The 15,428-nt window shown below is 53.3% G+C and overlaps 1 protein-coding gene across 1 annotated transcript in view; it reads left to right on the forward strand.

Moving 5' to 3' along the window:
* Positions 1-1,794: 1,794 nt before the first annotated feature.
* Positions 1,795-15,428, forward strand: part of SLC5A10 (solute carrier family 5 member 10) — a gene marked incomplete at both ends in the record, with an annotated part of 38,319 nt that continues 24,685 nt past the window's right edge. The window contains 8 exons of the mRNA XM_080353919.1: positions 1,795-1,905; positions 2,541-2,612; positions 3,448-3,552; positions 4,169-4,228; positions 4,621-4,725; positions 9,726-9,831; positions 11,638-11,718; positions 15,179-15,384. Coding sequence (XP_080210045.1) covers positions 1,795-1,905; positions 2,541-2,612; positions 3,448-3,552; positions 4,169-4,228; positions 4,621-4,725; positions 9,726-9,831; positions 11,638-11,718; positions 15,179-15,384 — 846 coding nt within the window. The remainder of the gene's footprint in view (positions 1,906-2,540; positions 2,613-3,447; positions 3,553-4,168; positions 4,229-4,620; positions 4,726-9,725; positions 9,832-11,637; positions 11,719-15,178; positions 15,385-15,428) is intronic.

A 15,428-nucleotide genomic window follows, 5' to 3' on the forward strand; every position in this document is an offset into this window, starting at 1 on the left:
TTATTTCTCTGTCTGCTGCTGAGCAGTCTTGTAAAAAGCAAACCAGAACCTTTCCCTGGCCAGTTGCAGGTGCTGTCGCAAAGGTTTGCAGATCGGTTGTAATTTAATGATTCCAACACATGTCCAGCACGCTGCTTCACTTCAGGGAACGTGGAGGGAGCCAAATGGAGGGCTGGATGTCACGGAACAGCAGGGAATATTCTGGGAGGCAGAGGTTCCAGCTGGTAAAATCTGAATCAGCTCATCACAGGTAAATGTGTTTTTTTGAGGTTTGTGGCCTGGCCTGGATGGATGGATGAGCTAAAAAACACAGCAGAGCTCATTCAGGTTTGTTTTTCCAGCCATCCTTGGGTCAGTGTGGGTGGCACGGCCTGTTTGCTGCCACCCTCTGAGCTTCAGTCTTGGGAACTTTGCAGCTCTTGATCTGTTGTAGAGAAAACTGGTGGAATTAATGAGGATTTAGGCGTTGTGAGCTTATATTTCGTAAGATTATTCTGTTGCATACTTCCATGGCAGTAGGTTATTAAACAGTTCAGCGATGTTAATAGACAGACCGAGCTGACATATTAACACTTCTGTGTCCTCGAAATGTGTTAATGCAGGTTAAATTCCAGCGGAGCAGTGAGGGAGAACTGCAGTTCCTCTCGCAAGTGTGCGGACCTGCTCCTGGGCACGTCAGCGGCTGTTTCAAAGAGAAACACGCTGACCTGTCTCCGTGATGGGCATGTTAGTTGTGGTGTATTTATTATATTAGTGAGACCTTGTAATACATGGTTAGAAAATGTGCTGCCACTTGTCAAAGAGCCAGCCAAGCATCCAGAGCAGCAAACTGCAGGATTGCTAAACGCCCCAAAACATTAAATTTAAAGGTTGTTTTCCTGCCACTTGTTTCATGTTGACCTTTGGAGGAATTGCTTCAGCTCTTCTGTGAGTGTTTCTGCGGCTCCGTCCTCGCTGGGTGCTGAGGCTCCACCTCGGACATTCACCCAACTCCTGTGTTTGGTCATCGCTTCAGCATGTAGAAAATCCCCAACTTTGCTCAGTTTTGTGCAGTGCAATTGTTGTATTGATTTGGACGCAAGAATTCGGGAATAAGTTGCGGTTGTGAGACTGAGCTGCTGGTGCTTTGGCTTTTCCTAGCGGTTAAAAGGGAGCGAAGAATGTGTGGCTTCACTTGGGCATTTTTCATTCTCCTTCCATTACACCATGTAACAGCAGAGCTACCAAAACTCCACGTGCTTTTCCCAGAATCAAAAATCATCAGATCACCAGAAGTGCCAGCGATTCTTAGAGGTGTTTCTCTGGGATCCTTCATATGTAATAAACACTTAAAAAAAATCTCTGCTTTGCTCAGCAGTTTCTACAGTAATTAACTAGACAGAGGATCGTGCAAATTCTTTCCAGACTTCGGTTCTGCAAGAAAAATAGTTGGGTTTTACAGCTTGTAGAAGACAAAACTCTTGGTCGTTTCTCATCCAGCAATATCTGGAGTTAAGGCACCGCGGCAAGAGGCTGCTGGGAGCCTGTGCCCTGGGTCTGCGTCCCAGAAACACCTTAAAACCCCGAGCAGCTTGAACTGGAGCTGCAGCTTCTTCCAGATCAATGCAGAAGAAACAGAAAACCCCGGAGAAATGGGGATTAAGGAGATGCTAGTTTGTGACACACCAAAATCAGGTGGTGCTGCCCATAGCGAGCTCCTGCCGCCTTGTTTAATGATAAATGCCCTCGGCCGCTAACGAGTTACTGATTCGGTGACCGCGTGAGGCTGAGGATGAGGAAGGAGGCAGAGGAAGAATGGAGGACAATTCCACTGCTGGAGCCTTCGCCCCCACGCAGCAGTTCAGCGTTGCCGACCTTGTTGTCGTGGTGGTTTATTTTTCCTTGAACGTTGCGGTGGGAATATGGGTAAGAGGATTTTCTCTTGTTCCCTTTCTGCCTTCATTTTTGAATAGATTTATTTTCAGAGGTGACTTTTCTGCCTTTTGAAACCCTCTGTTACTTAGTTTGCATTTGTTATGTATTTTGTGTGTTGTGCTTTATTGGCTGTTCTGTTTTACAAACCCTCCACCCCCAAGCCCCCATGGAAAGACTCCAGTAGCCTGAAAAACAGGTGGAATTAACCCTGGCACAAACCTCTCCCCTGGCCTCGGGTGCAAGCAAATCTTGTCTATTAAAGGGTGTTGAGACAAATGCCTCTAACAGAACCCGCAGTTCCAGACAAAGGATCTCCAAAGTCATTTACTCTGCCTTGCAGAAATCTCCTAGCCAAAGCTGGGCTTTAGTAGCCAACCTGTCTGTGGGATGGAGGTTGGTTGGGCGCATCCTCCCCTTCTCGAGCCTCCTTTGCTATTCACGGCACCAGGTACTCAGGGTGCTGCCACCCTTTTGTGTAATTAAGCTGGAGTTGCAGAGCTCCCATTAATTATCCAGAGTCTCCTGTCTCTTGGCTTCTTGTCTGGGAGACTCAGTTCCTGGGTTCTCGGTGTCTTGTCTGGGTCTGGAGGTGAAGGGTGCTCCGTGCTGATCTTTTCTCCTCCCAGTCTTCATGCAGGGTGAACAGGAACACCGTCAGCGGCTATTTCCTTGCTGGCAGAGACATGGCATGGTGGCCAGTAAGTAGACAGCTGTCCCTCTTGTGACACCTTGGGCGGCACAGGGACATCCAACACCATTCCCTCTTCTGCGTCCCTGCTTTCCCCCTCCCTGCGCACCTCCTCCTGCCAGGATCCGTCTTTTTCGAGCTGCGTTTCTCTTCTTGTTGCAGTAAGGGTGCTGGAGCTGACCCGGCTTGTCGGGTCCTCTCAGAGGCTGCTCTGAACTTGGAGGAGGGTTCTTGGAGTCACACATTTGTCACCACTGGCCCCGTGTGCTCCTGGTGGCTCCAACAGGCCATGAGTGCCCCAAGTTTCTTTTTTCCCTCCTTTTTGTATCATCTTGACAAGCTGGTCATAGGTCCTTCCCATGCCTGGCACTGGCTGCTTGCACAGGGCCACCTCTGGGCAGGGTGTGTGGCCACCCTGGCAAATGCAGCAACGTGTGTGGCTTCTCCTCATCCTCCTGAAGACAAGGAAGTCCATCCAAAACCCACCAAGGATGTCCAGACAAGCCGAATGCACCAGAGCGCTGGTTGCTGGGTCTCATGGCAACCTGGATTGGAGCCTGTTAAGGGTTTTTCCTGCAAAATACGTACCTGTCCCTCACACACATGGTGTATCTTCAGCCACACTTTACTTTTAGAAGTGGCAGGGCGGTCTGTGCTCTGCTGCTCCCTTTCAGATGTTATTTTTGCCACCTCTTTTTATTGAGTTATCCCCTCGGGGCTGCGCTGCTGGCTGGGGAAGCACCAAAGCTGGTCCAGCTGGCACGACAGCTGTGCCGAGCCGCGGGGAGCCAGTGGCCGAGCATCCCCCTTCGAGCACCGGCAGCATCTCCTCTTCTCCTCCGCAGATCGGCGCCTCCCTCTTTGCCAGCAGCGAAGGCTCGGGGCTCTTCATCGGGCTGGCCGGGACTGGCGCTGCCGGGGGAATCGCTGTCACCGGCTTTGAGTGGAATGTAAGGAGCGTGCTGTGTGATTAAGCAAATTAATTTCTTGAGCCGTGTTGCAGCAGATGGCCCATCTCACAGCAGCTTTGGAAAGGCTTGGGAGGAGCCGTGCAGGGGGTAATTAACACAACTCTGCTAACTCAGCTTCTCCAGCTCGTGTCTAGTGCACGTAGATTGAGTTTGGAGTCAACTCAGGTCCATGCACTCAGAAAAACGGACATTTCAGCTTCCCAGTCCAGCCCCTGCATGACCCTGATGGGGACATGGCTGAACGGGTCACCTGTTCCTTGTTTCCCTACACATTGTATCCAAAGTCCTTGGGTTCTGCAGCAAAAATACAGCATTTAGCTTGCTTGGTACTCAAGGAATTAGTGGGAAATGTCTGGTCAGGAGCTGAAGGGCTGAGTTGAGTGGGCTCCTACTGGTGGGATGCTGGGGGGGATCTCCACCATGGCCTCATGCCCCAACATGTGTCATCTGAAGCCACTTGGTGCTGTAAATGTACATTTGAAGGTGAACCTGGGCTGGCCAGGAGTGGTGGATGGTGTCTGGCAGTGCAGTTGGTGTCGAGCTGCAGCAGGATCGGGGTTTTTTCTGGTTGTGCCATGTTTCTCCTTCCCAACAGGCGACCTACGCTCTCCTGGCGCTGGCCTGGGTGTTCGTGCCGGTCTACATCTCATCTGGGGTACGTCCAGCTGTCCTGAGTACGGCACTGGCCAGGTCCCCTGCTCCCCGCAGGGCTGTCACCGCTGTCCTCGAGACTCCTGAGTCCTGCTCTGGGAATCACAGAATCATTTGGGTTGGAAGGGACCCTCAAGATCATTGAGTTCAACCATTAATCCATCCCTGGCACTGCCCCATGTCCCTGAGAACCTCATCTCTGTCTGTTCAACCCCTCCAGGGATGGTGACTCCAGCACTGCCCTGGGCAGCCTGTTCCAATGCCCGACAGCCCTTTGGGGAAGAAATTCTTCCTAATATCCAATCTAAAAAGAGTTCAGCTGTCCCTTTGCCTTCCCTGGGACCATCCCCAGAGGGGCCCTGGCCAGGGCAGCTGTCGCTCTCTTTTCACTGACAGATTGTCACGATGCCCGAGTATCTCCAGCGAAGGTTTGGAGGGGAGAGGATCCGCATGTACCTCTCTGCCTTGTCACTCCTGCTCTCCATCTTCACCAAAATCTCGGTGAGTATCTCCCGCTCAACTCTGTGACGATTCTGTCACTGATTTCTAGCAAGGAAAGTATTTTGGGGCTCAAACTTTGTGTAGCCAGGCCAGGGAAGAGCAGCTGCTGCAGGGATGCTCCAGGAGAGAGCAGGACAGGAGGTGGGAATTGGTGGGCAGATGCCATCAGGGATGTTATTCCCCATTTTAGCCTCATTCGCAGTTCCCTGTGTGCAGCGCCTGCCACCTGGTCAGTAACTCTGGGAAGGGTTTATTTGAGGTAAAACAGCTAAAGAACCTGTGACACCAGGCCCAGGGCAAGCAGGAGAGAGCTTGGCACAGACAGCCCTGGGGGATTGGAGACAACGAGGCAGAGATCAAGAGCAAAGAGCTCAGAAATGGTCTGGAGGAGAAAACCTCCCCAAGGGAGCAACCCTGCACCACCATCTGACTGCTGGGGCTTCTGCATTTCACTGGCTAAAAGAAATGTGCTTTTGCATGTGCCTGTCTGCAAGAAGAGGCTGTCTGCAGGGCAGGAGGGCCGATGCTGGAGCATTTCCCCCATGGCAAGACACTCGGCGTCTGCCTCTGTGCTCACCAGCTCCGTGCTCTGCAAACACCTGCTTGGCCGGATGCAGCGTCGCTCCCTGCGCAGCATTGCTGCCTCATCCCTGCTGGTTTTGCAGCCCCAGGCCCTGGGCTGAGCTGCAGGGGGATCCCCTGGGTGTCCCCCGGCGGGATGCGAAGGATGGAGTGGCTGCAAACAGCCCTGGCTGTGCACAGTTCGGTTTGCAAGTTTGGGCAATGACACTTTGATTATTCCCCAGTTGTCCTAATGTCTGGTAAATGATTGTCGCTTACTCCCCTCCTGTGTGCTGCTCAGGAGACATCTCTCCCTGCTCCTGATGAAGCCCCAGGAGGAGCTCGAGGGAGATGCTGGAGCATCTGTGTCTGTGGTGTCAGTCCGCAGGATCTGTGTGAATCCCTGCTGCCGTTTGACAGGAAAGGCTGGAAGCTGGGATGAGATTCCTGGTGGGGTAGTTTGTTCTTGCTGCTCTGAATTTAAAGAAAGAAATTACTGGTAGTTTGAGGGCTGGTTGTCTTTGAGTCTCTCTCCGGACTATAACAGATGTCCCCTCTTCTCTTATGAAGCGGTGCCCTACCATTCCATGGGGATGTGCTTGGTCCATTTGGATTCCAGTCTTTCTGCAAGGTTTGCCCAGAAGGGATGGATGGTCCTACTAGCTTATTTTTAGCTTGGGAAGATGGTTGTGGTGTCACCCCTTGCTTAACACCAGATGAACTTGCAGACAACCTGTGCGCAGTACCTGCCCCGACGGGAACCTCTGTGCTTCTCCTGGCCCTTCTCAGCACAACCTCGTGTTTGGTGGATGCTCCCAAGCGCCTCTTCCTGCGCCTTTTCTCAGCCAGGGCCTTAGTTTCTTTGGTCTGCTGAGTTTTCTCTGATCTCTGAGTCACACAGGATGCAACAGAAGAGGAATCAGCCTAATAAGGGGATTATCTTGGCATCTGGCTCCATTCATGGTAAATCTCACAAACAATGGCTGTTTCCAGCAGTGGGCTGGGGTGAATGCGGACACGCGGGGCGTTGCCAAACTGGTCCAGTGTCCCGTTCCCAGTGGTGACCGCAGCAGGGAGCGTGGGACGAGAATGCACAACCCGGAGCAATTAGGCAGTGCTGTCTCCTGGGGGGGTTCCTTTGGTTCTCACTGGGGGATGCCTCAAAGTCCAGGGCCAGCTGGGCTTTTCCTGCCTCCCCTGCCAGCAGATGTTGAGTTCACAGATGGATCTTCATGTTCTCCAGAGCTGAAACACAGCATCAGCGCTGCTGCCTTGGCTTTTCTTTTGGGGCAGGTCCCTCCTCTCTTGGAATTTACCCTTTGGTGGACCCCAACCTTCCGTGGTTCATGCAGCCCAAGGTCCTGCTGAGAGCTGCTGTGCCTCTGGCCAGGAACACGTGAGGAGTCCCACAGGTCTCTTGGCCTTGGCAAAGAGCCCCTGGAGACTCTTCTGCACCCTGGACAACTCGTTCTACTGATGCTTTGGCTTCACCTATTGTTAAATCCAAGCTGTCTCTAAAGCCAGCTTTCATTGGGAAGGCATTAACCATGTTGGGTAAGAACAAGTTTCCAAGTGAGGTCACCAGTGAAGGCAGGGATCTCACTGGATTATGAGGCTTGACTTCAAAGGCTTCTCCTCGCCTTTCGCAGTTGAAAGGACTTGTTTTGTGAATAGGTCATGCCTGGCTTTAATTAGCTTGTTTTTGTATTTGAGATGTCTTATTAACAACTCAGTCACATGTGCTTTTATTTTTTTCCCACCCTAGCAGAATTACCAGCAAGGGAGGTGGAGATACCTCTGCTTCCTCATAGCAAAGGCTTAGACTCATTTACAGGCGACTGCAAAAAATGATTAAGCATTGAGAAAGCCAGGAGAAGCGATTATGAAATATCTTGTCCGGGGCTGAGTCTTTGTAGCTGGACTCTGGGGAAGGGTTGCTGGAGAAGCAGGCGGTCATGGGGGAATGTGACTTTCTGGCTGGTGCTGAGATGACAAGTGATAGATCCCTCCAAGGGACAGTAGAAGCTTCAGACGACACCAAGGATGCTTGGTTGGTGCTGTGCTAGGGAGGCTCAAGATATTTTTGGGTTCCCACTTTGGGTTGTGTTGGGAGGAGATGGCGGAGGACCTTTGGTTGGGGCTTTCCTGCCTTGTAGCTGAAGCTTGCACTGCATGAATGGCTTAGGTGTCCTCTTGTAGGGTTGCTTGGTGGTCTCTGTAGTGTCAGGCTGTGGTTGGGTTGCATTGTGGTACAAAGGTGTCAGAGGAGCTGGTGGTAGAGGTTTTGGCATGGCTGCCCATGAGTTGGTTCCTTTTTAGCAGGGCATTCCAGAGCTGAATCGCTTCTGGGTGCTGGTAAGGGCTGTCCCAGAGACATGGCCAAGCCCAAGTGCAGCTGAGGACATGTGGTGCCTCCCTTGGGAATACCAGACATGACTGTGGTGTAAAACCTGGCCCAGATGTCGTGGAACAGTGCCTGAATTAGGATCCTCAAGATCATGGTGTAAGTGCTCATCTGGTCAGTTTGATTTGTGATTTAATCAACGTCATGCCTAATGGCGTGGGCTCATCTTTCAGGGAATGGGCTTTCATGTTGTGCTGAAGCTGGCTGTGTGCTCACCTCCTGGGTTTCATGGCTGATGGAGCCACATTAGGTGGTACATGCCTTGTTTTTCCCATCGCGTGATCCTGTGTGGCCCCTCTCCATTACCTGATGGTCCTCAGCTTCTGGGCTTGCTGGAGCAGCACTGGGAGGAGGAGGAAGGGCAGAGCTGGGGGAGGAGGCACGATATGGGAAATAACACCGATGCTCCACGTTACTAATCCCAGGTGACTGCTCCCGCATGACCGGGCAAGAAAGCCCTGCTGTTTAGGGGAGGGTTTCTGGGAGGCGTGTGAAGAAAGACGTCAAATCGGAGCCGAAGTCTTGGCTGTGGGAAGCCGTCACAGCTGCGGGCGAGGGCGTGGAGTCGGCTCATCTTGCCTCTTCCTGCCCCTTCTGGCCTCGTTTCCTTCTCCAAACAAGGGGTTTTGTGAAGATCTCCCAGCCCAGCACTGGGGATGGCTAGATCTTGGCTGAGGGTGGAGAGCTGATGGTGACATGGTGGTGACACGGGTCCTTTCCTCCCACAGCATCACTGCTTTTGTTGGAGGAGCTGCCCCAGCTCCCTCTGAGTCTCTAATTGATGTCTGGTTCCCACAAGACCATGATCAGACCACCCCATGTGGGTTCAGCCCTCTCATGGGTGGGAAACGATATTCACTTTTGGGGTGTTGGTCATCTTGAGGGAGTTTGGCAGCTGAGCCACAGGCCTGTGCACGCTCCTCTGGGCAGAGGCACGATCCTGATGTCCCTTTGGGATGTGACTCATGCACTAGAGGTGTTGGGGCTGGAGAAGGCAGTGGGTTGGACATGAGGTCAGCTTGTCCTGTGTCCAAGTAGAAACCGCAGACCTCTTCCAGGGGCTTTGCAAGAGGGGCAGCAAAAGTCAGGGGACATGTTGGAGGATGCATTTGTGCTGGTCCATGCTGGGGTGCAGGACCTCAGGGATGCTGCTTCTCCCTTGGGGCCTAAAGCAAATTGTGCCACTTGCTTGTGCCTCTGTTTCCTCATCTGTGCAAAACCAGGAGTAGATCTTTTCCCAGAGATGCTCAGCAAAGAGCTGGCTTGTTGGGGTAAGGCTCAGGAATGGCAGACCTGGAGGTCTTGTTCTCCACGCTGGGGCTGCCCATGTGTGCTCCTTACCCTGGGGTGGCTGCAGAGGTTGAAAAGCTGCTGCAGCCCCTTGCCCTGTCCCACCAGCACCACCCTGAGCAGCAGCAATGGGCTCGAGTGATGTAGCACAGAGCTGTCCCATCCAGTGCTAAAGCCATTGCAGGTGCCACCAAACAGCTTGAGAAATTCCTGCACCTGGGGGGAGATGCCCCGCAAGCCCTCAGCAATATTTTCAGGCTTGCTGCCTCCCTCCTGACCCGTTTGATAACCCAGACTGTTGAGCTGGTCCTTGGCAGCCACCTTGCCAGCAGTAGGGGTGCTGGGAGGGTGAATCCTGCCAAGCAGAATATGAAATATCAGCTATGACCGCCCCCCAGTCCTGGCCCCATGGGGGTGTTGGGGTGCAGGAATGGCATGGGGGTGCTGGGCTGGGAGAGGTGGCTTGCACTGCCTCTGGGAAGCACCCAAGGGTGCTGGTGTTCTGAGGGAGCGCAGCCCCTCGGCTGGTACCAGGTGCCCCGTCTCCAGGGCTCTGCAGGAAGCATGGTGAGATGTCACCTGGAGAGCAGGGCATGGCCATCAGTGGGGGGAACTGGGGGTACTGGGGCAGCAAGGAGGTAGCGTTGACTGTTTTCCTGCTGTGCTGCTCTTGCACAGCCCTTGGGTGCTGTCTCACCAAGTAGATGTCACTTGTCCCAGCCTTCATCTCTTGTCCTGTGCACAGACGGACCTGTACTCGGGGGCCCTCTTCGTGCAAGTCTGCCTGGGCTGGGACCTTTACCTCTCAACCGTCCTGATGCTGGTGGTCACTGGGCTCTACACCATTGCAGGTAGGTTGCTCAGCATCTGCTGGCCTCAATCTTTCTACTCTGGTGGAACCACACAACTTATACTCCTGCTTTTATTTTAGTATTATTATTATTTTTTGCTCCTGGAAGGTCTTTGGGGATTCGTACTAACGGGGTTCATGCTCCCCGCCCTATCCAGCCAGGATCTGAACATCAGCTCAGGCAGTGACTCAGTGCGTGACCTCTCCTTTGTCATTATGGCTTCTCGTTTGTATTGTAATTACTCCTCCTCCACCACCTATTTAAGTGCTTTCTTGTGTGTGTACCTATTTGTAACAGCAATAATCAGGGCTTCTCCTATTACAGGACTATTACTCTGGAAGCTGCAATCTGAGAACACTTTACTCAGCCCGTTTCCCTCCCACTTGTCCTGCCTGCCATGCAACTTGCTGCCCTCCCTCCCCAAAGTTTTCAGGAATAGTCCATGCCCATGTTTCCCTGTTGTGGGACCAGATATTTTGGTCCAGGCTCAGTCTATATGGTTCTTTTGTGATCCAGAGGAGATGAGGAGTTTGGAGCTGGATTTGGAAACTGGGTGTTCCTGGCTTGCAGTCCCGATTTTGTGCTGTGGGGCTGTGTATCCCTGACAGCATTTTGGGTTATTATTTTTGCTGGGACGTTCCTTCCCCCTGGTAGTGTTGGTGGAGACACCAGGCAGTAAATTCTCCCTCTTTATCTCATCCCAGCTGTCAAAATGGGAAACACTTTAAGCATATCCAAAACAAGGTGGATTTTGCAAGACTTTGGTTATAAGCAAATCCCATCTTGGGCTTTTTTTCCTGCCCACAAGGCTCGTTGTGAAGTAAAGTGTGAGCTCAGGCAGAGGGTGTGATCGTTGTGTCATTCCCTTCCTGAGAACATCCCTTGTGTCCCAGGCTGGGGAGGGCGCAGCCCTGAATTCCTGGGATGTGAGTCGCTGACTGGGGTTGAAACTGGTTCAATATTTGACCCATTTTCTCTACCTCCACTACTTTTTAATGCTTTCTGTGTGTGTGCCGAGTAATTGTTTTCTGGCCAAGTAAGCAGGTCCTGGGTTTGCAACAGGTCTGGAGGGAGATCTTGGGGTGGAAAGGGAGAAATGCTGCTGGCTGGATGGCCTAGGGAGACCCCACTAAACATCAGGTGTGGGAAAAATAAAACTGTAGGGTTGGGGGGAGAGCTGAGGGGTGTTTGAAGGGGGAGGACTGGTATGGTGTGAGGGATGAGGTCAATGTCCTGGATCTGGTCTGATGCTGGAGCAGCCAAAGAGCTGGGGCTGGACCTGGGTGGTGTCCCCTTGACTGTGTGGGGACATGGGGCTGCATAGAATCATAGAATAGGTTGGGTTGAAGGGACCTTCCCAGCTCCCCCAGTGCCCCCCCTGCCATGAGCAGGGACATCTTCACCAGCTCAGGTTGCTCAGAGCCCCGTCCAGCCTGGCCTGGGATGTCTCCAGGGATGGTTCATCCACCACCTCTCTGGGAACCTGGGACAGGCTCTCACCACCTTCAGTGTAAAACAATTCTTCTGTATCTCTCCCCTGCTGCCATCCCTTGGGACCCCTTCCCTGCCCTGGGCGGGGTGGCAGCTCCTGCAGTTGTCGGATGCTCCCCGCACCGCATCTGCAGGGACCCCCAAGGGGCTGTTCCCCTTCACGGTCCCGCTGCAGCCCCCATCACCACGGTGTTGGCAGGACAAGGCTGGTGACAGGCACGTCCCCACAAGCAGGGGCAGCTTTATTGGGATGTCCCGATGGAGCCCAGCCTGAACCCGCTGCCGTTCCCAACACTGTGCCTTGTTCTCACACAGGGGGGCTGGCGGCCGTCATCTACACCGATGCGCTACAGACGCTCATCATGGTCCTCGGAGCCATCGTGCTTGCGGTGAAAGGTAAGAGCTGGGACAGCACAGATCCCCTTTGCATGGGGACCTTCTCTGCCCACTCGAGCAGTCTTGGAAATAAATAAAAAGACTCAGTCTGAGCAGTTCAGTGGCCAAAATTCCCAGCAGGACTTTGGCCTGTTGCAAACAGCTACAGAAAGTTTGTGGTCCTTCTGTGTCTGCCGCCATGCTTCCCCTATGTGCTGTTTCTCCAGGGGAAGATGCCACAAAGCATCCCCCTGGTCCTCCATAAGGGGCTGTCCCCAGCGCTGGTGACCTTCTCACAGTCATCGCTGCTCCACGTGTTTGTTTCTAGTCCACAAACTCCGAGACACTGACTGAGCATTTGGCAGCAAAGCAGAATTTCCAGCTTTGCTCCGGGAAACTTGCAGCAAGTCTTCAGATGGGATCCCACCACGTGGGAATGGCATGGCAGAAGGTGGTGCCAGTACGAGGCACCGGGGGATGCTGAGTGTGGTGCTGTGCCTTCCTCCTGGCTGAGCATGGCTCTGGGCCAGCCCTTCTCCAACCCTCAGCGCTGTTGTGTCTCTACATTTAGCTTAGAGCACCCTGGCGAGGCCGGGAGCTTTCATCAGCCTTGTTCTGCTCTTGGCCCCTGGGAGTAGGAGGCAAAAAGTCAGGTCCTGGCTTCAAAGGCAGGTGTTTAACTACAGAGGAGGATCTCCAGAGGCACTCCTGAGGTGATTCCCACCGTCTCCTGGAGAAGCCTGCTTAGGCGGGCGGGTAGGAAAGGCTTTGACCCAGCGCTGCCCAGGAGCTGTGCTGAGCAGCCAGCCTGGTCCCGCGGCTGCGCCCCTGTGCAAAACCAGAGCATATGCTCCTGGGCGAGCCCTGCACGCAGCAAGATATATTTACAAAATACCAAATGAAAGGACAGATGCTTCCTGGAGAAGCGACAATAATACTAATTACCCCAGCAGAAGCAAGGAGCTGTGCTGGGCAGAGGAACGCGCTGTCTGTCCAAGCCACAGCCATTGCGTTAGATGAGGTGTGTGGATGCTGCTGGTCGTTGTCTGAAGCTGCAGCTGGCCATGGGGATCTCTGAGGCTTGTGGCTGGTGAGCTTGGCTGGGTGCAGCAAAACACAGAGCCCGAGTAGGAGGGCAGGTAGGCAAAGTCTGGAAAATCCCCTTCGGTGACTGCAAAGCCCAGCTTCTTTATTTTGGCTTTGCCAAGCTGCAGGTGTTGGCACGGTGTGTGCAGGGAGGGCAGGGACTGATCCAGGGCAGCCGAAAGACAAGCTGCTGGTCACCCGATTTTTCCCTCAGGTCCTGGGAGACCTGAGGACACGGAGGCTGTTCTGAAGGCTGGTGTGCTTGAGGGTGCTTGGTGTTCTCCAGCTCTTGTCAAGCTCATCTAATAAAGGACACTCTCCATATTCTACCTTGTTTGTAGCTGTAGACTGTGACAACTGCAGCAGTGATGTTAACACTCATCTGCTGAGCTGTGACCGCTCTGGGTCTGCTCTGCCCAGACCATCACCCCCCTGCTGCTGTGGAAGGGCCAAAAAAGCTCATTGCTTGGTTCCAAGGCTGCATCTCCCAAGAGAAAGCAGGAGAGTTGTGCAGATCCTGGGTGTGATGCTGGGCAGAGCAGTCTTGAGTCGGACAAGTGGGAGCAGACCGAGGGGTTGCAGACAAATCATTTTGTTTAACAGAGATCTTGGTGGCAGTGCTAGTGGTGGCTCTTCTCGCTCTGGCATCGTGGATAAAACCGACTGTGCCATCCCTTGCTTTGCTTGGCATTCACTGTGGGAATCTTAATCCCATGGGCTACAGCTCCTGCTGTCCAGAGGTTTTTGCCCCGCTCTTCCATCTCAGCAGGCGTTGGTGTCGTGACTTGCCGGCAAACACCTTTGGGAAGGGAGCAAGCCCGCACCCCTGGGTGCAAATCTCTGCTTTCAGGGCTCACCCTCTGCCTCTGGAAAGCCTTTGTTGGTGCCCAACGCCCAGGCAAAGCTTGGGAGTAGCCGGTGCCTGGATAAACCAAGCGCTGGAGGGAGGCCAGAGCTGCTTGCACAAGAGCAAGAGGAGTTTATTATACAAATGCTGACTCCTTGTGAAATATGGGGGGCTGGTCTGCAAAGGAGGCGTATGGTGGATGATGCCCCTTTGCAAACTCCTCAAAAGCCTCAGGTTGGGGAGATGTCCTGGGATGTGGACAGGAGTGTGGGTTGGTGATGGGACTGGCAGGGCTGCAGGGAAAGGGTTGTCCTTGGGTGGGAGGGGACAATGGAGCATGATGGATGTCTTGGAAATTGCGATTTGCCCAAGCTGGCATGTGATGCTGATCCTGGTGTCCAGCACCTGATGCCTGAGGGATTTGTTTGGTCTAAAGACAGCAGCTCATGGGTGTGATCCTGTGGGAGGGCAGCTGCTCAGGAGCACGTTCCCACCTCACGCTGCCACGTCGAGGGAGACTGAACTGAGGGTCTGGACTGCAGCCCACGGGCGGGAGGGATGCAGGATGCGACAGCCGGACCAGAGAGGGCAAAACCCTCTGAGGGATGGTCATGGGTCTTGTCTGGAGTCTCCCCTCTGTGAGATCCACCAAGACTCCAAACCCTTCTCCTGAGCACCAGCAGCTGCTGTGGGTATGGGGGTGTTGGTGCACTTGCTGTGTGGGTGGCTGTGGGGGGAGCAGGGAGGGTGCCTTCCATTCCTCCCTCTTCCAAAAAGTGATGCCTCTGGCTCCAAAATTCTCCTGCCAGAGGTACCAGGGAGCTACAAGCAGCGTTCAGCCCCTGCTCCCCATGGAGTGGGGAGGCATTGGGGGCCAGGGCAGAGCCTGGGGGTTCGGCAGCTGCTGCTGGTGGTTGTGGCGCGGGAGGGAGCCAAGGCAGCTGTGAGGGCTCGGAGCCTTGCTTGCCAGGGCTTGTTCATGGCTGAGACCCAGACCTGAGATCCCATTTCCTAAGAAAAATAGAGGGAAGTGTCTTCTTTTTGTTTGTTTGTTTGTTTGTTTGTTTTCTCCTCTGGGTGCTGGAGGTTTGGGGATGGAGCTGTGTTTGGGGGTGCTGTGGAGGAGTAAAAAAGATTTGGCTGGAGACTTGTGCCAAGGCACCTTAAGCTGTAATATACCAAGTCAAAGGCTGCCTAATCTTGCATTTTAATAGTCCTAGGAGAGTTTCCCCTGTTCTGGGACTGGATGCTTTAACAAACAGGTTGCTTTTACAGTACGAAGTCGAAAGAGATGGGTCCCTTGAAGAGCCTTTTTCCCAGGACTTGGATCAACCTCCAAAGGGAGGGTGGACTATAATGGGACCTGCTGTGCAAAATGTTAATAGAAGAGTCTCTTAAATAACTAGAAGAAAACACAATAACGAACAAGCCCTCACTCTCCAGGCAGCACTTCTGAGCTAACAACTTGGCGAGCATTTTGCCAGCTGATCTCAGAGGCCACTGGGTTTTGTTCGACTCTGACCAGCCTCCCCCAACCATACTTTCCAGCTTTTAATGAGATCGGAGGTTACCCCAACCTGGAAGAGGCCTATTTAAAAGCCATGCCATCCAAGATCGTTCCCAACGCTACCTGCCACCTGCCCAGAGCGGATGCGATGCACCTTTTCCGAGACCCGATCTCTGGAGATCTGCCCTGGACTGGGATGACTTTTGGGTTGTCCATCATGGCCACGTGGTACTGGTGCACCGACCAGGTAAATGTAAACAAGAATCCCCTGCCCCATGTAACACAGCGTTG

This window comes from Nesoenas mayeri, assembly GCF_963082525.1.
Source record: "Nesoenas mayeri genome assembly, chromosome: 15".
Taxonomy (NCBI): domain Eukaryota; kingdom Metazoa; phylum Chordata; class Aves; order Columbiformes; family Columbidae; genus Nesoenas; species Nesoenas mayeri.